The sequence below is a fragment of the Anabrus simplex genome, chromosome 3, assembly GCF_040414725.1.
Source record: "Anabrus simplex isolate iqAnaSimp1 chromosome 3, ASM4041472v1, whole genome shotgun sequence".
NCBI classification, from domain to species: domain Eukaryota; kingdom Metazoa; phylum Arthropoda; class Insecta; order Orthoptera; family Tettigoniidae; genus Anabrus; species Anabrus simplex.
The window spans coordinates 72,147,630-72,174,834 of record NC_090267.1 but is presented as its reverse complement, the minus strand read 5'-3'; the positions used below and the strand labels follow the sequence as shown (position 1 = coordinate 72,174,834).

Genomic DNA, 27,205 nt, shown 5'->3' with positions numbered 1-27,205 from the left:
CCTTCGGTTCAGAGTGTCCGGGGTTCGATTCCCGGCCGGGTCGGGGATTTTAACCTTCATTGGTTAATTCCAATGGCCCGGGGATTGGGTGTTTGTGCTGTCCCCAACATCCCTGCAACTTACACACTACACATAACACTATCCTCCACCACAATAACACGCAGTTATCTACGCATGGCAGATGCCGCCCACCCTCATCGGAGGGTCTGCCTTACAGGGGCTGCACTCGGCTAGAAATAGCCACACGAAATAATAATAATAACGAAACGATTGCTTTGAGTTTGCTTTAGAGGACGTCAATGGATCTTTTCCCATTACTTGCATATTGTAGAATTTGTTTCGGTATCACCCTTTGTCCATTCTCTCTATCTGCCAGTTTTATCTTTAAGTGTCTGCGTTCTGAAGCATAATTTCAGTTCTTGAAGGCAAATTATTTATTCTTCGGTACATTAATGTGAGTGAAATTAACTTAACATATTTAAACTTCTCCTCTGGCCACTTTGTTGACATGGTTATTTTTACGTACGGTATTTCAATTTAATTTAATTTTCTACCACACATCTTAGTTTTTGTAACACTTACTGTAGTTAGAGGACTGTTGTGAATTTTATGCCCACTGACTTAACTTATTCTACATTGTTCTCAAGTGCAAGTGTTTCTGAGAATATTTGCAATAAGAGTGTTTGTTTGTTTGTTTGTTTGTTTGTTTGGAGGTACGCTTTACGGATTCCATAAAAGTGGGGCGCCAGCTGAAAAATTTGGAGAATCATTGCATGAAACCATGTATTTATTTCTATGTATCTGAGGGTTCAAACTTAAGGAGGTGTGTTCTGTTCCAGTGACGAGGATGAGCTGAGGATGGGATGAGGCGACCGCTGGCCCTCATCACCGCCGCCACCGCCGCCGTAAGCCGCCCTCGATCCCGCACCAGTGCCCTCGTCTCTCCAGCGACCATGTTTGTACGCAAGACGTGGTTACTGCGCTTCAGCATCTTCTTGAATGTGGTAGTGTTATTACTGTACGTAGGCCCTCACATAGCCTCCAAGAATGGAGTGGACTTTATCGAGGAGCTGCAGGCTTCCGGTCGGAACCTTGCCCAAATAGCTCCGGAGTCGGCAAGTTTAATGAGTGCGAACACGGAAGGACCTGCTTCAGGCCCTGTCTCGGGTCCTGCTGTATCTAGTAGTGTTAGTGTTAGTAGTCAGCGCAACACACAGCCGGAGACGGTTAGCAATAGGGTCGTGCCAGAAGACGTGGTGGCAGAGCAGTCGACTAAGAAACCCAAAGTGACTACCACCTCGACGCCTCAATCACTGCTCGAGAACTCTGTTGCTAGCTTTCCCTCCACAAGCGAAAATAATCAAGAGGTGAGAAGCATCGAGGAAGTGATAAAGTGTAACGATAAAACAGTGGAACCTCGAACAGCGCAGCGTAGTGATTTTTGGGTTCTCTATAATTATGTGCCTGCAAAAAGAAAATATAGGTGTTTTGAAACTATAACGTATACAACTCACGCAGACTATACCTTTCTAGACAATTTGAAGCCTCTTCTAGAGCGATGGCAAGGCCCAGTGTCTCTAGCCATGCACGCACCGGGGACGGACTTCAAGCCTACGTTGGCTGCTATAAGATATGCGCGCGATTGTTTGTCGCCGCTTGTCGAAGAGTTTGTGACGTTCCACGTGTTCTTCGGTACACGTCACGTGCCTCGAGAAGTGCCGCGGTCGGAGCGTGCCGTACTCGAACGTGCCAACTGTTCGCTGCCTGCGCCTTGGTTCAACGTTTCTGCTAGTTCGCTGTACAAGGCCAAGAACAGGATCTTGTACCCCGTGAACGTGGGACGGAATATAGCCAGGGAGTCGGCTGTCACATATTACATCCTGCCGTCCGACATCGAGCTGTATCCCAGTCCAGGGGTCATCCCGGCCTTCCTGGAGATGGTGAGAAGACAGGACCCACCCCTGCTGCGACCGGGACCAAAGGTCTTCCCGCTCTCCATCTTCGAGCTAGAGAAGGGCATGCCTCTACCAGAGAACAAGACACAGCTGGTAAGTCCACCCTTCCTTAAGAATTGTAGTATTTGCTACACTGATACACATCGCTAGTAGCACACAGTTAATTCAGTAGTGCATTGATGGAAACAGACACGCACTGTGCACTGCACAAGCGTTGATTTTTCTTTAACAAGGGTAGTCTATAGCAAGGGTCTCCAAATTATTGTACCCTGAGGGTCACATATCAAGCTTTCAGTTTCTGTGGGGGCTGGATCCAGGGCTGTAGTCGATGGTATTCGCCGTATGCCCTAACACATTCTGTCACTGAGTTCTAACTCTTCAGCTACGCTGGTAATCGTGAATATCGAAGGTTCAGCTTGATGAGTAACAATATCAATCCTCACTAGAGCCCGGATTATATGTAATTACATGTTCTGTTCCCATGTATGTAGGTAGCTACAAGAAAAACGAAATGTCGGCGAATCACACTAAAAGGACCACTACTCCAGGAGTTTCAAGTTACATATGTTTACATATTTCGATGCATAATAAATATTTTGATTAATATTACATATTTTAAATATTTTGAAGGATATAGCACAATTGAAAGTAAACACAGTTCTTTTTTTTAACCAGTTTTACATCGATTTAAGTTTTTAATTAAACACTTGAATATAGTTTTAAGAGCCTATACGCAAAACATAATTGAATAATTTAAAGTGAGGTATTCTGTCAAAGAATCGCATCATTTAGCTATGTTGACGGTGCAATTCTTGGGTGTCTTGAGCTGTCTTATCAGTCTTCCCTTGCACAAACTTTTGTCACATTGTTCTCCTCTCAGATTGAATGACTTCTTTTGTGATCCCTTCGCCAGTCATCGGTTTAATTACAAAAGTGCCTTTTTCTCTTTCTTTCTTTCTTTCTTACTTTCTTCGGTTCACTTACATAAAGGGCTATACTCCACATAAGTCTTCAGAAACATTTTTATAATAAGCATATGTGTGTTTGATGACATCAAATTTCTTCTCTTTATAAGGACCTTCATTGCTTGAGCTAATCCACAATTAAATATTTCTTTGCCGGGCAATTTGAAATACGCGCCACTGGCTTCATGTGAAGTTGAAAGGTCTTTTTCTATATATAAGAACATCCTAACAGAAAGAAGGGATTCGATGACCGCAGAAAATTAAAAAAAAATAATAATCGTGCCTCCAAATGAAATTTACAGGTTGAATAACATCTGCACTTTTAACTTTTTTCGGTTTTCTTTCCTTCTCTTTGTACAAAAAAATCTTAGATATCCAGTTACATATTTTTATTTATTAGATATTTAACTACATATTTTGTCAATTTTAGCTACATATTTCTCATTTTTATATTACATATAATCCGGGCTCTAGTCATCACTGTTCATTGCTTACATCCCCAGTCTTATGTTCATACGTGCAAATGCCTCACCAGTTGACCGATTTAAGCCTGAGAAGTATATGAAGACGTGGCTGCAAAACCACCGCACTGCAACATGCACCAATTCAAGACACTGAAAAGTGTAATCGCAAATCAAATCAAAAGAAGCATCTTGGATTGTTTTCTAACGAATAGCTGGCACAGTAGAAAACTGCTGTGCAACCAAATTAAGATTTTCAAACTGGTGCATTCAAATATGGATTTCTTCTTCTTTATCATAAAATGTCTTAATATGCGTGATGCATTACACATTGAGGGACGTTTGTTGTAACTGGATGTAACCCACTAATTTTAGGATTTTAAGATTCGAGGACTGGATGTTAGTGTTTGTCTCAATACAGATCTTCATCTGCGCACAGCACATCACGCTACAAACCTCCACAGAAACACGCAATAGTGAATGCCTCCCCCCCCCCCCCCTCCCCAACATTCATTTGGCTTGAGAAAAAGTAGCCGGCCGTAAAATTGGCTAAATCCATACCAAGCGCCGACCCAGGAAAACAAGGAAGAGGAAGAAAATACTGTACTTGCATGCAACACTGCGGGCGAAGGAATGTGACTTGACTTTCCTTGAGTTGGCCTTCGACCAAGAGGCCTCCATGTAAATCACATCGTAACTGTTACTATAATCCCTTCATTATCGTCGCCTATAGATCTATCTGAGTTGGTACGACGTGGAGCAAATTGATTAAATAAATAAATAAATAAATAAATAAATAAATAAATAAATAAATATCTTGATTAAGCGTGCAGTTTTACTGCAAACGATAGATAATGAAATTCTTTATTCACATTGAATAGCTGGAGAAGCTTTCATGTCGTTGGTAGTAAGTGCATTTCTTCATCTTGGGCATCCGGCTTAATCCTCCTCTAGTGCCGATCCGCAAGAAGTTGGGAAAAGGGCAGAAGAAGGAGGAAGGAAAAAGAACATATAACTGCAAGAAAAGAATAGAATAGAATAGAATAGAATACTCCCATCGCCTAGTTCCTGATCGCCTGAAACTGGAGAAAGCACTCATTTATTGCAATCCGTTTGATATATGCATTACATTATCCTTTTTACAACTATTTGTCTATTACTATATTAAATATTATACTTGGACCTAATAATACACATATTTATATCCATTCTACACATCATCAGACTTTTTCTTTTGCACTAGATGGTATACTATGTGACCTATTCTAGGACATGTATCCTATCCAGTGATGGGAAGACATACATTCATCATTATAGACCGTCATGCCTTTCAACGTTCAGTCTGCAAGCCTCTGTGAGTTTACTACACGACGCCACAATCCTCTATTTGCAACTAGTGTTGTGGCCTCATTTAGTTCTATACCTCTTATCTTTAAATCGTTAGAAACTGAGTCTAACCATCGTCGTCTTGATCTCTCTCTACTTCTCTTACCCTCCATAAGAGTCCATTATTCTCCTAGGTAACCTATCCAGCTCCATTCGCATCACATGACCCCATCACCGATGCCGGTTTATGCGTACAGCTTCATCCATCGAGTTCATTCCTAACTTAGCCTTTATCTCCTCATTCCGAGTACCCTCCTGCCATTGTTCCCACCTGTTTGTACCAGCAATCATTCTCGCTACTTTCATGTATGTTACTTCTAACGTATGAATAATATATCCTGAGCCCACCCAGCTTTCACTCCCGTAAAGCACAGTTGGTCTGTAAACAGACCGATGTAAAGATACCGTAGTTTCGTCCGGGAACTGACTTCCTTCTTACAGAATAGTGTTGATCGCAGCTGCGAGCTCACTGCATTAGCTTTACTGCATCTTGATTCAATCTCACTATATTACCATCTTGGGAGAACACACATCCTAAATACTTGGAATTATCTATCTGTTCCAGCTTTGTATCGCCAATCTGATATTCATTTCTGTTGGATTTCTTACCTACTGACATCAATTTTGTCTTCGAAAGGCTAATTTTCATGCCATACTCATTGCACCTGTTTTCAAGTTCCAAGATATGAGACTGCAGGCTTTCGGCACAATCTGCCATTAAGACCAAGTCGTCAGCGTAGGCCAGACTGCTTACTACATTTCCACCTAACTGAATCCCTTCCTGCCATTTTATACCTTGAAGAGTGCAAGAACAAAATGTAATTGGACTCGATAACAGTTATTTCAGAAGATTACAAATTACTTTTTCAAAAGTAATCAGTACAATTACAATTAATTTGCAGAATGCTAGTCTTAAGGAATCCTCTTTTGTTATGCTTGGGTCTGGAATAATAGAAAAGTTTACAAGGAAAAGGAATATTACTTCATTTTATGTGTGTGTGTGTTTTAGCGTGGAGGCATTGAGTAGCTATCATCACTAAGTGAGACTGAATTTTTGAAATGATCTTTTCCTCATCATTTTTATTTTAGTTAATTACTTTCAGGGTTTCCGACTCGTTGGCTGAATGGTCAGCGTACTGGCCTTCGCTTCAGAGGATCCCGGGTTCGATTCCCGGCCGGGTCGGGGATTTTAACCTTCATTGGTTAATTCCAGTGGCTCGGGGGCTGGTTGTTATGCTGTCCCCAACTTCCCTGCAACTTACATACCACAATAACATGCAGTTAGCCACACATGGCAGATGCCGCCCACCCTCATCGGAGAGTCTGCCTTACAAGGGTTGCAGTCGGCTAGAAATAGCCACACGAAAATATACTTTCAGGGTTTGAAATTATTTTCCCTCTGCTTTGCAGATAAATTAATTGGTTCCTAAAATTCTCATCGCTAATCCTCGACGTCTTAACGGGGAAAGTACATCTTTCCATTTAATGAAAAGACACCGTACAGGGTCACTTCAAGGAATACCCGTGTTTAATTTTAAGAACATCGTTGGCATGTGTTTCAAAGTAGGCCTACGGGAGAGGTGAGAAAGTACCTCATCCAGAACTGGCGACGCTACTGGTTCTACCCCCTGCGGGTGGGGGACGCTCATGTAGAATACACCCGCGGTATCCCCTGCCTGTCGTAAGAGGCGACTAACAGGGGCCCAAGGGGCTCTCAACTTGGGAGTGTGGATTGGCGACCACGGGGCCCTTAGCTGAGTCCTGGCATTGCTTCCACTTACTTGTGCCGAGCTCCTCACTTTCGTCTATCCTGTCCGACCTCTCTTGGTCAACACTTGTTCTTTTCCGACCCCGACGGTATTAGAGCATTCGAGGCCTAGGGAGTTTTTCATTTTCACGCCCTTCGTGGCCCTTGCCTTTCTTCGTCCGTTACTTCATTTTTCGAAGTGACGGATCCCTTATTTTTTCTCTTTTTTCTCTCTCTCTACCCCCTGTGGGTGGGGGACCCAGACGAATAATACACCCACGGTATCCCCTGCCTGTCGTGAGAGGCGACTAAAAGGGGCGACCAAGGGATGGTTGAATTAGAACCATGTAACTACTTTTGATTCGTACCATCACGTGGGGAACACCATAGGTTGCCTATATTTGCGAGTAGTCCCACTATGTTAGTACGAAATAGGTTTGTGATTAGTAGCATCATTGGTCTGGTCGGGGGTTTTCCAGTACCCGTGCGTCGTACCCATGTGAGCAACACCGCGGGTCTGGGCGTTGCCTGTGCATTGTACCACTATATGAGCGACACCGTGGGTCAGCGTTGCCTGTGCTTGGTCCCACTATGTTGAGGAACGGCACGGGATAGTGCGATTCCCTGTGGTTAGTACACTCGGTGAGGAGCCTTCTCGGTTTGCGTTGGGTATGAGCGGCGCCGTGGGTCAGCGTTGCCTGTGATTGATCCCCACTATGTTGAGGAACACCACGGGATATGGCGCGTCCCTGTGGTTAGTACACTCGGTGGGGAGCCTTCTCGGTTTGCATTGGCTCTGAGCGGCGCCGTGGGTCAGCGTTGCCTGTGATTGGTCCCCACTATGTTGAGGAACACCACGGGATAGTGCATGTCCCTGTGGTTAGTACACTCGGTGAGTAACCTTATCAGTTTGCGTTGGCTATGAGTGGCGCCATTGTGTTAGGAACAACATAGGTCTGCGTTACCTGTACGAAGTACAATACTTGTGAGTAGTACCATCCTGTGTGGAACACCGTGAGTCTTCGCTACTTTTGATTAGTACCCCAAAATGACAAATACCATGGTTCTACTTTCCTCGCGACATGTACTATTCTGTGGGGCCTTAGTAGTGGATTTTGCACCCCTGTAGACATCAAGCATCATTGTGCTTTATAAATGGTCCCTTGGTCAGTAATACTATTATTCACGACCTTTTTTGTGTCTGATCCACTGTTTTTGTTTGTTTGTTTATTTGTTTTTTGTGTTCTTGTAGGTTTCATGTCCATCCATTCATTCTTCATGACATTTTTATTTTATTTTGTTCAGTGGATTAATTTTTGGTTATTTCTTTTCGTACCATTGGGGCCGATGACCTCGATGTTAGGCCCCTTTAAACAACAAGCATCATCATCATCATCATCATCATCATCATCATCATCATCATCATCATCGCTACTGGTTCTGCTGTAGTAGAACTGAAAAAATTATCTTCATCACAGTATATTTTTTCACATTTCTGCCTCCGTGCGATGCACATCAGTTACTACAACGTAAAAAATCACATTTTGCAAAAAAAGTAACGATTACAGTAAAATGACTAAGAATGCAATAGTAACAAGTTATTCTATTACTTTCCAATTCTAATAGTATTCTTCATTATTTTCGTTAGTGTTTTTTATTTTCCCTTATTTCCCTTTGCCTCATATTTATTTTTAAATACAGAAAAATGTTCTTCCCTGTGCAATCCACTCTTTATTTAATGATTTAAAAATTATATGGAATTTTTCTCTCTATTTTTGATTTATGTTCACTACCCAGATATTTGACCCTATGTGCGTCAGTCTCCCTACATGCTCTCAATAGATGCGACTCTTCCATTGTTTCTCCACAGAATAAACAACGATTTTAGTCATGTTTTTCTCTTTGACCCTTGTTCTCATATATCCCCGCTAGCCATCAGACTATACCTCTTGCTTCTCATTTGTAAGCCTTTCTTTTTTTCTTTCTCTCTTTCTTGAATTTTCTTGAAAAATTTCGCAGAATTCTGATATAATGTTCTTTTGGTCTTACATTCTGACATATCATCTGATTCACAATATCTTTCACTCTAATCGTTACTTTCTTGCTCGTGTTCTGATTCTCTTCATCCCAGTAGTTTCCCATTCCTATCTTGCGAGCATTCTTTTAACATTCATTATCCAGTAATCATCATTTAAATGTTCTATCTGGTGTTGGTATGCTACATAATCAGCCTGGTGGCCATGATCGTTAAGGCGTCAGATCTTTATGGTCTGACCCCGTGCTTAGCCGGATAGAGTCCCGTTGGTCGAAACAAATTCCAGTATCAGAATGTTGGCCGGCAGGATAGGAGAGGTGTTGGTTTTTTTTCTTATGACTAGATTACCAAAAGCCTGGATTAAATTCCAAACCTCTCCGCAGTGTTCATTTGTAGTGAGAGCATATGACGCTGTTGATGGTGATTCGTCCGTCGGATGGGGACGTTAAGCCTTGAGCAGACCACTTGGTGCTAATCGACAGGAGCAGGCCACATACCAGCACAGGATTTCACCCTCTCCCTTCTTACTATCACGTCATTCATTCCATCTCATTAACTCGTCTGACGAGGTTGACCTCAGAAAGGGCATCCTGTCGTAAAATCTGCTACGAAGGTTCATCTCCCTTCATACCCGATCCCGTAGAAAAACGGGATAAAGGTTGGACCTACATTTATCTGGTGTTGGTATGCTAAATTCAATCTTTCGCTCTCGTTTCCTCTTCTTAATCTTAATCGACATTTTATGTCTCTAGCTATATCTGCTTGTATAATCAATATAATTGCTATGGTCTCTTTCTTCGAATAACTACGCTCGTACTCAAGTCTCCGTTTCACTTGGCACGCTTTATATTAACGTCATGTTTGGAACAGAACAAGAGTTGACGAATGATGTCTGGGACGAACGGTGAAAACATGGCGCGAGTGTAAGGACGTGAGCAATGTGGGGACAGGAATTGGCGAACAATGAAATTTGTCTGCAACTGTGGCTCTCTTGCTTCAAGAGGGCTGCCATCTCTAATGCCACATAACGATACCGGTACTACAAAAACTTGATTTTTCTCCAAATGCCGAAGGAGGGTAGATCTTACACGTACAGTAAACTGAAGCTCACCAAACCCAGTATTGTCGGTTTATATGCCTAACATGTGTGAAGAAGACACCTCGACTCAGTTGTATCATCTCCTGCATGACGAAAGAGCGAGATACACAGCTACAATCTGAATTTGGATTGTCAAGTGGGAACTGACTGAGTCAATCACTGCCTTCCGTCTTGTTATCTGGCTCTGATCCAGTGTCAATCATCCAACTGGCCTGGACTAGTAGCCGAGCTGAAGGGAGTGTCATATATCAGAAGTAGTTTACAAACTTAACGACTGAATGAATGGTACCAGGAAGAAGTAAAAAGGCACTGCAGTCATGAAGTACTTCAGTGGCGGTAGGCAATTCCACGCTCCAGCTGAAGGTTAGTATACCTTGCTCCAGCTTAGAGCATACTTTTGTAGATGAGTAGCCAATCAATCAACCAATCAATCATACCGCATTTGCTCAGGTGTCAGATTCCCTATCAGTTGTTTACCTAATCCTTTCTTAAGTGATTTCAAAGAACTCGGGAATGCATCAGTATTTCCCTTGATAAATTATTCCCATCCGTAATGCCTCTTCTTTTAAACGAATCTTCTTTTTCTACCAGCTCCGTGCCTCAGGCGGCAACGCATCGGCCTCTCACCGCTGGGTTCCGTGGTTCATATCCCGGTCACTCCATGCGAGATTTGCTGGATAACGCAGAGGTTTTCCTCCGAGTACTCCGGTTTACCCTGTCATCTTTCATTCCAGCAAAACTCTCCAATTTCAGTTCATTTCATCTGTCAGTCATTTATCATTTCCCCAGAGGGGTGCGACAGGCCTCGGCAGCCGGCACAATTCCTATCCTCGCCGCAATATGGAGCTTCATTCATTCCATTCCTAACCCGGTCAGATGACTGGAAAACAGGGTGAGGATTTTCTTTCTTCCTTTTCTACCGCTTTTCCCACATGTGTACATGTCGTACATGTGGATGGGGCCATGTTTTACTACCGGATGCCCTTACTGACGCCAACTCTATATGGGGGGATGTAAGCACTATTGCTTGTTTCTGTGGTGGTTGGTAGCGTAGTGTGTTGTCTGAATATGAAGAGGAAAGTGTTGGAACAAACACAAATGCCCAGTCCCAGAGTCAGAAGAATTAATCAGACGCGATTAAAATCCCTGACCCGGCCGGGAATCAAACCCGGGTCCCTCTGAACCGAAGGCTTCAATGCTGTCCATTCAGCCAATGAGTCTGAACTTCTTATAAATGAATATTTGACCGAATTTGTCTTCTTGAATTCTAACTTTATGTTCATATTATGATCTTTCCCACCTTTGAAAGCTCTACTCAAGCCTGTTCGACTAATAAAGCCATTTCATGCCATCTCTCCACTAACAGCTCGCAACATACCGCTTAGTCAAACAGCTCATCTCCTTACTCCCAAGTCTTTCCAGCCCAAAATTTGCAACATTTTCGTAACTCTACTCTTTGTCAGAAATCGACCAAAACAAATCGTGGTACTCTCCAATTCTCGAATCAAGTAATCCTGGTGAGGATCCCATACATTCGAATCATACTCTAAATACTTAGTCATCAACAGGTAATTGTGGTCTCCCCAAGGCGGCTTCCTTCGCAAGCCCATTGTCAGTTAATATTTAGAAATGTATAAAGACGTAAATATTTTGAGCGTGATTTGATAGAATCTGATGATGTTCTTTCAATAACGAAATCTATCATTCTTTTATTTTTTTTTTCAGGTATACTGTTACTATATGTTATCTTTTCAGATTGTTTTGAACGTAATTCACTCACTTGATTAAATAACAACATTTATTACATTTACGACACTTATAACACATTATTAATACATAACACTGAGTATTGATGGGCAGATGGCCCCGATAACAGTCAGTCACATGTTTCCGTCTCCTCTCGCACGAGGCACCCAAGCATAACCGTCTCTCATCCCCTTCCATCCACACCACTTCCGGCTGGGTGCTGAAGGGTGCTGCTATCTGTCCTAAAGTGGTAGCGAGTAACTAGGTGGTCTAGCCATAGCTAGGCCGGAACATGCTCCCCACCGTTGAATCACCATGATTCAACCGAATTAAATTGCCTGATATCCCCTCATGAGAGTTCAGTTCAAATATCACAAGGCACTGACATACAGAGTTCATGTACAATAACCAAAATGAGTTGATCATTCAACAAAATATACATATAAACATAAGCAAAACAGAAACACAAGCAACAAAATATTTACACACTGTTAACAGAAGGTACTAAGTAGGTTGACTGTGTCCTCATCCATTATTATGCAGTATGAATTAAGCACACTATAAGTTCTCAGTTCAAATCACACACACAACACCATAATTACACTCTGAAATGAACAAGAAAAAATATTCACATGAAACACATTATGTTTTAGCCACAAAAATACTGTTTAGTTCTCAATAGGTAATGGAATTAACTTGTTAACAGGTCGTTTAAAAAGACCACTGGTTGTTCTGATGGTAGCCACTCGTGCAAGTCCATCCTTCCCAGGGTGAACAGTCTCCACCACAGCCAACTTCCAACAGAGAGGAGGAAGATTGTCCTCCTTCAGAAGAACAACTGTTCCAGTAGCTAGGTTCTTCTTGGGACAGGTCCATTTTTTCCTCTGCTGCAGTGAGTTCAGGTAATCGGCAGACCACCTCTTCCACAACTGCTGCTGCATTGACTGGATACGCTGCCATCGAGACAATCTGTTGATGGGCAGGTCAGTAATGTCAGGCTCAGGGATGGTTGTAAGGAGGGCACCAATTAGGAAGTGAGCAGGTGATAAATAATTAAGGTCACTGGGGTCATTAGATAAGGCAGATAGGGGGCGAGAATTAAGACAGGCTTCTATCTGTGCAGTAAGGGTACATAGCTCCTCAAATGTCAGTAGCGCATTACCCGCAACTCTTCTCAAGTGGTACTTCATGGACTTGACAGCTGCTTCCCACAGTCCGCCAAAGTGTGGAGAGCTGGGAGGTATAAAGTGCCACGTGATGCTTTCCATCGCTAATGAATTCCTTATCTCTTCACAAAAGCTGGTTGAAAGGAATAGTTTTCGGCGATCCTGCATCCTTCTGTTGGCACCAATGAAGTTAGTCCCATTATCACTATGGATGATGGAGCATTTCCCACGTCGAGCTATGAATCTCCTCAGGGCTGCCATAAAGGCATCAGTAGAGAGGTCACTCACCACCTCCAGGTGAAGAGCCTTGGTAGCCAGACAGATGAACAATGCAATGTAGCTCTTCGTTGTCTGTTTGCTTCTCACATTTCCCCTCTTGACGAAGAAAGGACCAGCATAATCAGTTCCTACATTAAGAAATGGGCGACTCTGTTGCACTCTGGTAACAGGGAACTGTCCCATCAGCTGTTCAGCTGTTGACGCCTTGAATCTAAAACAGGTCAGGCACTTGTGGATGACTCTTCGAACAACTGCCCTAGCCGTGGGAATCCAGAATCTTTCTCTTAATGATGCAATTACTAATTGAACACCTGCATGTAAAAGCCTAATGTGTTCTGCCATCACAACAAGGTTTGTGAGAGCATGCTGGGGAGGAAGGATAAGCTGGTGCTTAGTGTCATAAGGTAGTTTTGAATTTACTAGTCTTCCTCCTACCCTTAGCATTCCCTTATCATCTAAGAAAGGATGTAAATCAGCAATTTTACTCTTCCTTGAAATGCAACACTTAGAGTTGAGACTGGCTATCTCTTGAGCGTAACACACTTGTTGTGCAATTTTGATACAGGAGTTCAAGGCCATCTGCAGCTCTTGTGTACTTAATATCCCTAACCTCTTGTCTTGAGGATTGGCACTATTGTGAATAAATCGCCAACAATATGCAGTAACTCAAGTCAGTCGGGACAGTGATGAGTACTTCAGCATAAGTTCAACCCAGTTTGTACCTATCAACATAACTACAGGAAGTGTGCTTCGTGACTCAGGTAGTTCCTCTTCTGCATGGGCTGAGCTTGTGTCTGGCCATGATTCAGTGGGATCAGTTAACCAGGATGGTCCGTGCCACCACAGGTTCATACCTCGTAGTTGTTCTGGAGCAACACCTCTGGATATTAAATCTGCTGGTTTACAACTGGTAGGAACATGTCTCCATTCAGCCTTGTGAGTGTATTCTTGAATTGAAGAGACTCGGTTGGCCACAAATGTTTTCCAGCGAGTAGCAGGAGATGCGATCCAGGCTAAGACAATGGTGGAGTCCGTCCATAGGTACAGCTTGCTGACTGGCAGAGACAAAGCTGGAAGGGTCTTGTGGAGTAGCCGGGCAAGTAGTAGCGCTCCACACAGTTCAAGTCTTGGTAGTGTCAGTTTCTTCACCGGTGCTACTCTGGATTTAGAACATAATAATCTGACACAGGTCTGTCCCCCTTTGTTGACAGACCGTACATAAAGACAAGCTCCATAAGCTTGTTCTGAAGCATCAGAAAAACCATGAATTTGTATATCAACAGGGGGTCCCTTACATGTGACTAACCGCTCAATATAAAATTCTCTTACTGCCTGTGGCTTAAAGTGAAGTTCTTCCCATTCTCTGACTAGTTGAGATGGTAGTCTGTCATCCCAGTTCAGATTGACTAGCCAAAGTTTCTGCATAAAAACCTTGTAATAAATTACCAAAGGGCTGACCAACCCAAGTGGATCAAATATTGATGCAATAACAGATAAGACCTTTCGTTTAGTTACATGAGAGTCAGCATGATAGGGACTGTCTGAATACAGATTGCCACAAATGAGAAAATGATCAGTAACTGGATGCCATAACAGGCCTAAAGATTTCACGCTAGTGCCTTCATCAAGACTTAAAGGCAGCTGGGTTTCCCTGTCCTCTTCTGAAACTGCTTCTAGTAATGCTGGGTGGTTTGAACACCATTTCCTGAGGTGAAATCCTCCACTCTCTAGTAAATTAATAATTTCAGACTGCAACTGAAGAGCATCCTGGATATCGTCACAGCCGCTTAATAAATCGTCAACATAAAAATCTCTGCGAACAACTTGTGCTGCTCTGGGGAACTTCGATTCTTCATCTTCAGCAAGTTGCTGCAGGCATCTGGTAGCTTGGAAGGGTGCTGATGCTGTACCATATGTTACAGTTGTCAGTTCATAGTGAGAGGGTGGGTCCCTAGGTGATTCCCTCCAGATAATCCGCTGAAGTTGCCTATCATCTGCATGAACCATGACTTGCCGATACATTTTAGCAATATCTGCGGTGAAGGCAAAGGTATGCATTCTGAATCTTAGAATGATAGAGTAAAGATCCTGTTGTATTGACATTCCAACCATTAATATATCATTCAATGAAATATTATTAGAAGTTTTAGAAGATGCATCAAATACAACCCTAGTTTTTGTAGTCGAGCTACTAAGCTTAAAAACTGGATGACGGGGTAGATAATAGCTTCCACCTTTATTCCCTGACTGGGTATATGTATCCACCTTAACCATATGCCCCATCGCCTCATACTCGTAAAAAAAGTTAGAGTACTCGTGCTTAAGTGAGGGCTGCCTGCTGAAACGCCGTTCTAATTGAGTTAGTCTTGACATGGCATGATTGAAGGAGTTTCCCAGAACCTCAGGTTTCTGCTTGAGGGGTAAGCGAACTATGAATCTACCTGTAGCATCCTTAGTAGTATTCTCTGTAAAGTGTTTTTCGGTAGCTCTCTCTTCTCTTGTCATGACTCGTGACGTAAGCTCTTCTATTTCCCAGAACCGTTGTAGTTGGGTGTCTAACCTGTCCTCTGACTTCAAGAAACATGTAGTTAGAGTAGGATTTTTCTCTTCCCTACGATGGTAGTGTCCAGCAATAATCCATCCTAGTTCAGTGTCTTGAAGGATAGGATAATCTGGTGATCGAGTTCTGCGCCCAGGTTTCAGTAATGAAAAGAAATGTTCTGCGCCTATTAACAATTCAATGTCACCTGGCTGGAAGAACTTGGGGTCAGCGAGCTTCAAATCAGTGGGCAAGTTCCAGTGCTCGTGCTGAATGTAACTACTGGGCATGTTACCTGTGATACGTGGAAAGACAGAGCAAGTCATACTCACAGTGAAGTTACTTACAGTGGATTGCAATTCTAACTGAACACTGTACCTTGATTGAGAAATGGAATCATTTATGCCGCTGATTGGTATGGGATTCTTCATTTTCTTAAGGCCTAATCGCTGTGCTAGACCTTCAGTGCAAAGATTAACCTGGCTGCCACTGTCAAGAAGTGCCCGGCAGACCTGCATTTGCCCCCTAGAATCTAGTACCTTGACCATGGAAGTGGACAGCAGAACCCCTACAGGGTCTCTTGTATTGCAGTATGTGTGAGGGGAGTTGGATGCAGTTTGATGGGCTGTACCTCCCTCTCTACCTGATCGATTATGTAATGAGGTGTGATGCTTCCTACTACATAATTTACAGCCACGTGATTTGCACTGTTTGGCAGAATGCTGCGTACGCAAACAGTTAAAACATAAGTCCATTTCTTTAACCCTTCTTTGTCTATCTTCCACACTCAGAGCTGCAAACCCTTCACATTTAAATATCGGGTGATTACCATGACAGCAGGGACACTTTATGAGACTGGTAGTGGTGTAAGTGTAACGTGGTTGAGTATCCCCTTGAGGTTTAGGCTTATTTCTATCAGCTTGTTGTCTGTGCGATGGTGCAGTGTGCTGGGAGCTAGGGAAGTTCTCCAGAGCTTGCCGTTTGTGCTCAACAAATGACAGCAAGTCATCAAGTGATGGAACCCGAGTGTCTGCTTGTGATAATTCCCAATCTCGTCTAGTACAAGCATCAAGTCCTTGAGCATACAGTTGAGTCAAAATAACTTCATGCAGTGGAATGTTAAGTTCTAGGGCCTTGACTATTAAAAGCGTTAGAGTATCTTAACAGTTCTGTGGCTGTTTCACTGGAGACTGATTTTAAAGTTAAGAGTGCCTTAACATGAGTAGCTGCTATTAGTTTCTTGTTCTCAAATCTGTCCTTCAACATTTTCCACGCTACCTCATAATTTGCCTCTGTGATGGGTAAATTTTGAATTAATTGGCTGGCTGGGCCATTGAGAACAGATGCTAAGTAGTGAAATTTCTGGACACTTGGCAGATTATTGTTGTTATGAATCATAACTTGAAAACTATCTGCGAATGAGAGCCAGTTTTCGTATTTTCCATCAAAATGTGGAATGTTAATAGCCGGTAACTTTAAACTCGCGACACTGCTGACCTGAGTTCCTCCTGAATCTACCGTGTCGCGTGATGACTCTTCAAGGCTCGCTATTATTTTACTCATTTCGCCCTTTACCTTGTAGTATTTGGCTTCGAATTCGGCACGCACCTGATCATGAGCTTGCTCGTTTTCAGCGTCTCCTAATTCTAATTCTGACTGCACGTCATCAAACTTCGACATTAATGCACTCATGTCTTCGTATCGCAGTTTAATTTCATGCGAATTCGAATGCTGTTGAGCGATGAAATTCTCAACGAAAGTTTCCGAGCGAGTAAGTTGCGCTTTAAATCACGACCTCTGCTTAAGAAGCCTTTGCCTTGTTGAGGATTCCATGATGGAGGGGGTAAGACAATAACAAGGAGAAAAGGAGAGCCTTAAATGAATAGTACTGACCTGCCTTCAGTTTAGTTTACCTCTGGTGCTGGAACATCGAACCTGGGACTGCCAGATGATGTCATTAGTGAACTTCCAAGTATTTCCATGTTACTGTAGAAACTAGTCGTCCATACTACACGCCACGCTGCTTTCACTAGGTCCTCGTGGTGTAGATAATCCAGCCCGGTAATTGGACCATGTTTTGAACGTAATTCACTCACTTGATTAAATAACAACATTTATTACATTTACGACACTTATAACACATTATTAATACATAACACTGAGTATTGATGGGCAGATGGCCCCGATAACAGTCAGTCACATGTTTCCGTCTCCTCACGGCACTGGAGTGTGTATCGTAGAGATAGGATAGGAAAGGTGGGCGGGGGAGTTTTCATTCTGGTGAAAGAAGAATTTGTAAGCTACGGAAAAGTTAAAGATGAGACACATGAAATTCTAGGTGTAAGGCTCATTTCTAAAGATAATAGGCAACTTGATATATTTGGAGTGTACAGATCGGGAAAGGGTAGCACTGATGCGGATTCGGAATTATTTGATAGGATAGTCAGCGATGTGGGAAACGACATGGAAAGAAATGTGTAGCGGGAGATCTGAATTTGCCAGATGTCAATTGGGAAGGAAATGCGAACGACAGGAAGCATGACCAACAAATGGCAAATAAGTTAATATGGGAAGGACAGCTGATTCAGAAAGTGATGGAACCAACCAGAGGGAAAAATATTTTGGATGTGGTGCTGATAAAACCAGATGAGCTCTATAGGGAAACTGAAGTAATAGATGGTATTAGTGATCATGAAGCTGTTTTTGTGGTAGTTAAAAATAAATGTGATAGAAAGGAAGGTCTTAAAAGTAGGACTGTTAGGCAGTACCATATGGCTGATAAAGCAGGTATGAGGCAGTTTCTAAAAAGTAACTATGATCGGTGGAAAACGATAAATAAAAATGTAAACAGACTCTGGGATGGGTTTAAAGAAATTGTTGAGGAAGGCGAAAACAGGTTTGTACCTTTAAGGGTGGTAAGGAATGGTAAAGACCCACCTTATTATAATAGAGAAATAAAGAGACTAAGAAGGAGGTGCAGACTGGAAAGAAATAGAGTTAGAAATGGCTGTGGAAGTAAGGAGAAATTGAAGGAGCTTACTAGAAAATTGAATCTAGCAAAGAAGGCAGCTAAGGATAACATGATGGCAAGCATAATTGGCAGTCATACAAATTTTAGTGAAAAATGGAAGGGTATGTATAGGTATTTTAAGGCAGAAACAGGTTCCAAGAAGGACATTCCAGGAATAATTAATGAACAAGGGGAGTGTGTATGTGAGGATCTTCAAAAGGCAGAAGTATTCAGTCAGCAGTATGTAAAGATGGTTGGTTACAAGGATAATGTCGAGATAGAGGAAGAGACTAAGCCCAAAGAAGTAATAAAATTTACATATGATAACAATGACATTTACAATAAGATACAAAAGTTGAAAACTAGAAAAGCGGCTGGAATTGATCAGATTTCTGGGGATATACTAAAGACAATGGGTTGGGATATAGTACCATATCTGAAGTACTTATTTGATTATTGTTTGGCCGAAGGAGCTATACCAGATGAATGGAGAGTTGCTATAGTAGCCCCTGTGTATAAAGGCAAGGGTGATAGACATAAAGCTGAAAATTACAGGCCAGTAAGTTTGACATGCATTGTATGTAAGCTTTGGGAAGGCATTCTTTCTGATTATATTAGACATGTTTGTGAAATTAATAACTGGTTCGATAGAAGGCAATTCGGTTTTAGGAAAGGTTATTCCACTGAAGCTCAACTTGTAGGATTCCAGCAAGATATAGCAGATATCTTGGATTCTGGAGGTCAAATGGACTGTATCGCGATTGACGTGTCTAAAGCATTTGATAGGGTGGATCATGGGAGACTACTGGCAAAAATGAGTGCAATTGGACTAGACAAAAGAGTGACTGAATGGGTTGCTATATTTCTAGAAAATAGATCTCAGAGAGTTAGAGTAGGTGAAGCTTTGTCTGACCCTGTAATAGTTGAGAGGGGAGTTCCTCAGGGCAGTGTTATCGGACCTTTATGTTTTCTTATATATATATAAATGATTTGAGTAAAGGAGTGGAATCGGAGGTAAGGCTTTTTGCGGATGATGTTATTCTCTATAGAGTGATAAATAAGTTACAAGATTGGGAGCAACTGCAACGTGACCTCGAAAATATTGTGAGATGGACAGCAGGCAATGGTATGTTGATAAACGGGGCTAAAAGTAGAGGTTGTGAGTTTCACAAATAGGAAAAGTCCTCTCAGTTTTAATTACTGCGTTGATGGGGTGAAAGTTCCTTTTGGGGATCATTGTAAGTATCTAGGTGTTAATATAAGGAAAGATCTTCACTGGGGTAATCACATAAATGGGATTGTAAATAAAGGGTACCGATCTCTGCACATGGTTATGAGGGTGTTTAGGGGTTGTAGTAAGGATGTAAAGGAGAGTGCATATAAGTCTCTGGTAAGACCCCAACTAGAGTATGGTTCCAGTGTATGGGACCCTCACCAGGATTACCTGATTCAAGAACTGGAAAAAATCCAAAGAAAAGCAGCTCGATTTGTTCTGGGTGATTTCCGACAAAAGAGTAGCGTTACAAAAATGTTGCAATGTTTGGGTTGGGAAGAATTGAGAGAAAGAAGAAGAGCTGCTCGACTAAGTGGTATGTTCCGAGCTGTCAGCGGAGAGATGGCGTGGATTGACATTAGTAGACGAATAGGTTTGAATGGCGTCTATAAAAGTAGGAAAGATCACAATATGAAGATAAAGTTGGAATTCAAGAGGACAAACTGGGGCAAATATTCATTTATAGGAAGGGGAGTTAGGGATTGGAATAACTTACCAAGGGAGATGTTCAATAAATTTCCAATTTCTTTGAAATCATTTAGGAAAAGGCTAGGAAAGCAACAGATAGGGATTCTGCCACCTGGGCGACTGCCCTAAATGCAGATCAGTATTGATTGATTGATTGATTGATTGAAGCAAATAAAAAATAAAAATAAAAAAATAAACTCTCGCACGAGGCACCCAAGCATAACCGTCTCTCATCCCCTTCCATCCACACCACTTCCGGCTGGGTGCTGAAGGGTGCTGCTATCTGTCCTAAAGTGGTAGCGAGTAATTAGGTGGTCTAGCCATAGCTAGATCGGAACACAGGTAGTTCGTAAATTTTATTCAAAATTAATCTCGGCAGACTGAAGAACCTAAGTCACAAATTGACTGAGTCGGAGCTGATATCAGACATCAACAATTTTAAAAAAGCACAGTGCAAACTCTATAGACACACCTGTTATAAAAACACACAAACAAAATGCTAACCAAACGCTAATTTAAAGTTATCCTTTACACTACTTAATAATAATGTTATTTGTTTTTCGTCCAACTATCAACTTTTACTGTTTCCGGAGACGCCGAGGTGCCGAAAGTTTGTCCCGCAGGAGTTCTTTTACTGACACGAGCCTGGCGTATTTGGGCACCTTCAGATACCACCGGACTGAGCCAAGAGCGACCGTGCCAACTTGCGACTCAGAAGAATAGCGCTCCACCGTCTGAGCTACTCAGACCTTCCATTTCGTTTGTCGTTATCTTAATTCTTCGAAGTATCAGCCTACTTCTTTTTCTTTTTACAAGTTGCTTTACGTCGAGCCGATACAGACAGGTTTTATGGCGACGATGGGACAAGAAAGGGCTAGGAGCGGGAAGGAAGCGGCTGTGGCCTAAGTAAGGTACAGCCCCAGCATTTGCCTGGTGTGAAAATGGGAAACCACGGAAAACCATCTTCAGTGCTGCCGACAGTGTGGTTCGAACCCACTATCTCCCGAATGCCAGATACTGGCCGTACTTAAGCGACTGCAGCTGTCGAGCTCGATCAGACTACTTCCATTTTTCGTCTGATTAGGATGGTTGCCTAGTTATACTTCCTCTTGAAACAATAATAGGGAACATGCATGATCCGGGGTTTTAATTAAAAATGTGCTAATCTGATTCAAAATTTCATGCAGAATTCAAAAATGTGATCAGAATGTACAAATAATAACTCCAAACATGATAAAAATCTAAATCAATGTACGAAACTGTCACGTGACGCAAGTACGCGATCTCATTGGTCTGACGTCATCGTACAGGTTGACTGAATTAGCAGACGAAATAACACATATTGTGCTGTGAGAAGCAGGATACACTTCGCGTATTTCTGGTATGGTTAAATTCGAGGTCTATACATTGGATAATAATCTGAGTGGTATATTTTAGACTTAAAATGAATCCTGCGCAGACAGTGAGACGGAAAACTTACAAATGGTGTAGAGTTCCGATGTGCAATAGCACATCGCATACCATCCCAAACAAATTGTTTATAAATGTTTCAAAGACGGTAAAACTAGGGAGAAATGGATTTTGGCGAGCCGGAGAAATGCTGGTGATATATCGGAAAAGTCTACAGTTTATTTTTTGAAGATTTTAACGTAAGATGAATTTGTTTGAATTTTCAATCACTTTTCCATGTCAGCTGTTCTAGTGGTAAAACTTCAAATTTTAACGTATGATGCTTTATTTAAATGCTTCAATTACATCTTGGAATATGAAAGTAATAAACAGTGCATTAATTAATGTTCATTATTAAAGTATTCTCCAAACCTAACCTATGTTTTGGATGATCCATGTCAAGATAATAAATTCAAGGGGTTATGAACCATTTTGACAGCTCTAATTCTAGCAATTTATCTTGGCATGCGACAGTTATTTATGTCTTTATTGAAGAGCTTAATCTGTAAAGAAATTTAGGCTATATCTAAATACTCTATAATATAACAAAAAATAGGCGTGTACATCATGAAAGGAAACAACGTGAATTTAACAAATGTATAACTCTACACAAAACAAATGCTTGTCTGTTGGGGTCTTATAAGTTAACAATGCTCAGTTATAATAATTATCATAATATTAATGAAATAAATAACATAATTGCACACAGGTGAAAATAGTGATGTTGGTGTTTAAAATATTATCCAACTTAGCATAAGTTTTAGGTTATACAAGCCAAGTCAATAAACCGAAGGGTAAAAGTACCGGGCGAGTTGGCCGTGCGGTTAGGAGCGCACAGCTGTGAGCTCGCATCCGGGAGATAGTGGGTTTCGAACCCCACTGTCGGCAGCCCTGAAGATGGTTTTCCGTGGTTTCCTATTTTCACACCAGGCAAATGCTGAGCCTGTACCTAAGGCCACGGCCGCTTCGTTCCCATTCTTAGGCCTTTCCTGTCCCATCGTCGCCATAAGACCTATATGTGACGGTGTGACGTAAAGCAAATAGAAAAAAACAAACAGTAAAAGTCACAGCACCCAAAGACATTCCTGTATTATCGACTAAAATGTCACCAGGACACTTTTCTTGCCTGATATGCTCAGCTTGTTAAAAGCCAAATGTAATTAATGTTATTGGCTTTACGCCCCGCTAACTACTTCTACGGTTTTCGGAGACGCCGATGTGCAGGAATTTAGTCCTGCAGGAGTTCTTTTACGTGCCAATAAATCTACCGACACGAGGCTGACGTATTTGAGCATCTTCAACTACCACCGGACTGAACCAGGATCGAACCTGCCAAGTTGGGGTCAGAAGGCCAGCACCTCAACCGTCTGAACCACTCAGCCCGACTTGTGAAAACTAGATGAGGTCATATTTATCTTTATCGTGTTTAACTTTTTTCCTCCACAAAGATATTTAATGTTTCTCTTTCGTGGGCCCCGGAAGTGGGTAGGCCAGTTGTCCCAACCATAAATATATATATTTTTTGGGAATGATAGATTATAGCCCTATAGTACTATGATCTTTCTTTCTTTCTTTCTTTCTTTCTTTCTTTCTTAATCAGTTTATTCTTCAGGGTTGGTTTTCTCTCGGACTCAGCGAGGGATTTCACCTCTACCGCTTCAAGGACAGTGTCCTGGAACGTGAGACTTTGGGTAAGGTGATGTAACTGGTGAGGAGGGCCATTACCTCGCCCAGGCGGCCTCACCTGTTGTGCTCAACAGGGGACTTGTTGGAGGATGGGAGGATCGGAAGGGATAGACAAGGAAGAGGGAAGGAAACGGCCGTCGCCTTAGGTGCCTAGAGGAGAAGTGGGAAAATACGAAAAACCATTTCGAGGATGGCTGAGGTGGGATTCGAAACCCCTCTACTCAGTTGACTTTCCGAGGCTGAGTAGACCCCGTTTCAGGCCTCGTACTATTTGTTATCAACTTTCTTGGCAGAGCCGGGAATCGAAACCGGGCCTTCGGGAGTGGCAGCTAATCACATTAACCACTACACCACAGAGGCGGACTAGTACTATAATGCTACCTATATGTTTATGTTAGTGCTGAAATCCGATTTCTTACTTTACTAATGCTGAAAGCCCGTAAATGTAATGTTATTCTTTAATATGGGAATCAGTCTAGAAGAAAATGTTGAAAGCGATGTGATATCTATCCAGGTTCGTTGTTATCCTAATACAGCTTACAGTACATTGCACGTATATAAAAGACGCCACTTACAAACTTGCTTTTTTATCCGCGAATTTCTGCGGCCACAAAAGTCACTATTTTTCAAGAATGATGACATCTACACATGGTAGATTGTCTGACTGTGCTGTTTTGAACCTTTTCTCTGTCATTTCGAAGTTATTCGCGATTATGAATAATAAACAATCGGCTTTTAGCAACGGCTGATGCACAACGGCTCGTAGAGCTGCATGCGGTACTGGATCGTGACGTCACAGCGCGCCGCTTACGTCAAAGGCCGTTTCACTCGCCTTGCGGAAAGGCACTATTAAATATGTTTTTAATGGTAGAAAACAAGGCGACTTACCAAAATGTAATACGTTTACGTAGACTACTATTTCATTGGTGTACTTTTCAAAAAAAATTTTTGAAAATTATGCATGTTCCCTATTACCATCACCATCTCAAAATTGCGACACAGAAAAACGAATTTACCGGCGCTACACTCTCACTTTAGTAATATGATGTGAAACTACGTCAGCTAGTAATAAAATACGAAACATCTAACGCAGAGCCCTCACTAAGCCCCACCGTACGTTCTGAATAGATCTGTTCATGTCATGTTGGATGTTCTTTAATCAGCAGCCCGCGTCTTCTGCATGGCCTACGCCTACCGTCTTTCTAAAAAAAAAAAAAAAAATCCTTGGATGAACCTATTCATTAGAAACACAGTATGTCCACGATTATCGTATGTGGACCATGTGGTAATAATTAAATATTTCTATTCATCTTAAGGCCCTTTTTTGTTCATGTCCCACAGAGCAAGTGACTGCGCGGTTTGCGTCACGCACCTGTCAGCTTGTATTGGGGGATAATAATGGGTTCGAACCCCCAGTGTGGCAGCTCCGAAGCTGGTTTTCCGTGGTTTTCCATTTTCACACCAGGTAAATGCTGGGGCTGTACCTTAAGACCATGGTCGCTTCCTTCCTACTCCTAGCCCTTTCCTTTCCTATCCTATTGTCGCCATCAGAGTTATCTGTGTCAGTGCGACGTAAAGCAAATTGAAAAAAAAAAAAAAAAAAAAAAGAAGTCATTCTCATGCGTCCACCTAATTAGTCAATATTCCAAGACTACGCAGACCCCATGGCATGGTTGCAGTCCCAGATATGAATGGGAAAGGAGAAGTTTACAATACGTAAATGTCATAGCTGACTGGAAACGTCCAATCTGAGCATATAAGTCAAAGAACTTTCGACACCTGGAAGTGTATTTGAAATGAGTGCGTAAAAGTACGAAAACTAGCATTCACCACCCTACCAGAGTCAAGCTCGGCTTAGGGTGCCTTATCAGGAGTGTCCTGGTCTACTTGGTCGTCAACATTCTTCGTTTGTGTAACTTTTAATTTTTTAACCTATCGAAACACGAAACACGATTTAAAAATGGTGAATAAATCTTGGTTTATTTTAACAGACTGAAATTATACTCCTCTTCTCTGTTACAATTATGAGCTATTTACGAAGATGACCGTTAGAGAGCAACAAGTAGTTCAAACGTTGGCGAAAATAACAGCTCTCCTGCCATCAAGAACAGGTAGACAACCCTTATTAATCACCGGGATAAAACTAGATTAAGTATGGATATTCAGTTTCTTTGAGCCCATTTCAGAAAACCTGAATTCTACAACACTGTTTACTTTTGATGTATGGACAGAGTCTTGGAGAAGGAGTACAAGATAAGTCCAAAACAAAAGTAATGGAGTGCGGTCGAACGAAGTCAAGTGATGCAGCAAATATTAGATTGAAGTCTTAAAGGAAGTAGATAAATATTGTTACTTCGGCAGTAAAATGACTTAACGATGACAGAAGTAAGGACGACATCAAATGTAGACTAGCAAAAGCAGGGAAGGTCTGTATATAGGAAAATAATTTGCTCACTTCAAACATTGTCGGAATTGGAAAGATGTTTGTGAAGGCTTTCGTATAGAGCGTGGCATTGTATGGAAGTGAAACATGGACAATAATTAGCTTGGAAACAAAGCTTTTGAAATGTGGTGTTACAGAATGCCGAAGATGATATGGGTGGATCGAATCATGAATGAAGTGGTACTGAATCGAATTGGTTACATTTGATGAGAAGAAGAGATAGAATGATAGGACATATCTTAAGACACCCAGGACTTGTTCAGTTGGTTTTTGAGGGAAGTGTAGGCGGTAAGAACGGTAGCGGTGGGCCAAGGTATGAATATGACAGGCAGGTTAGAACAGATGTATGATTTTTACGTAGAAATTAGAAAATTATCACAGGATCGGGTGGCATGGTGAGCTGCGTCAAACCAGTCTGTGGACTGATGACTCAAGGAAGTATCGAAGAGTGTGGAAAGTGGGGGGGGGGGGGGGTTCTTTATCAGAAACTACCTCTCGTGATTCTTCGGCGACTTACCAGGAAATGAGAAATAGGAAATGCCTATGCTATCAGAAGAGAAGTAACTAGCTGATTGATTCTTCGCTCACACTTTCACATTAAATTGTGCTCGCGAATGTAATGTATTAACAGTTACGCATGGTTAAAACATTTCAACGTTTCACAAATTACACAACACTGATTATGTAGCCTAGAGGACATTATAAACTCTGGTTAAGGTTCGAAAATATTCGTTACTTCAATCACGGTGCAAATACGTTTGAGGAGTGTAACTGTCTTCCTAGGGTACCATCAGTCATGTCTCTGGTATGTGAGGTCCTCTCTAGGAATCACAAACTCTTCCACATAGTCAAAAGCCAGTCGCTGGGCTTTGTTCTGCTGAGGAGGGCCCACTCTTGTCTAGCCTTTCCTTTCAGTTTCGAGCCAGAACGGTGAGGGCCTTTTGTGGGCAAGTGGACGCATTGTCAGGCGGTTACATGATGTGACTTCCTGGCTAGTGAAATTGATTCGATGTTCCTTTATGCTGCACTGCTCTGAATTCGGCCAGGAGGTCTCACTTTTGAATAGTTTTGTAAAATATTACAATTTAAATGAAAAGCAAGTTTCAATCTCAATCACGTCAAAACGTGTCTCGATTATCAATTTCCTATCTATGGTTACTTAATAAAACATATTTGTTTTGTCTCTTCTATCATGACTCAAAATTTGAATTTTGACTTTTGTCACACCTGGAGTACGAATGTTGAACTAACGTAAAACGGGTATTCTTTACATCTTCAGCGGTAGGCCTATACTTTGCCTCATCTGCTTGACAGAAAGCTAACTGAAGTAAATTAGTTTTTGCATATACTCCAGTAGATGTAACTTCGAAGCATGCCTTAAACAACTTTCATAGATATTCCCGTCACTCTGATTACTCTGTTTTCATGTGTTCATTCTTCACCGTTTACCCAATCTCCTTGGGAGGTCTATTCCTCCAATAACTTTACGAGGCTCTTT

The 27,205-nt window shown here is 41.9% G+C and overlaps 1 protein-coding gene across 1 annotated transcript in view; it reads left to right on the top strand.

Annotated features, from left to right (window-relative positions):
- Nucleotides 1–888: 888 nt before the first annotated feature.
- The window catches only part of LOC137498996 (beta-1,4-glucuronyltransferase 1-like), a 43,712-nt gene continuing 17,395 nt past the window's right edge, over nucleotides 889–27,205 (top strand). The window contains exon 1 of the mRNA XM_068226999.1: nucleotides 889–2,048. Coding sequence (XP_068083100.1) covers nucleotides 954–2,048 — 1,095 coding nt within the window. The 5' untranslated portion in view covers nucleotides 889–953. The remainder of the gene's footprint in view (nucleotides 2,049–27,205) is intronic.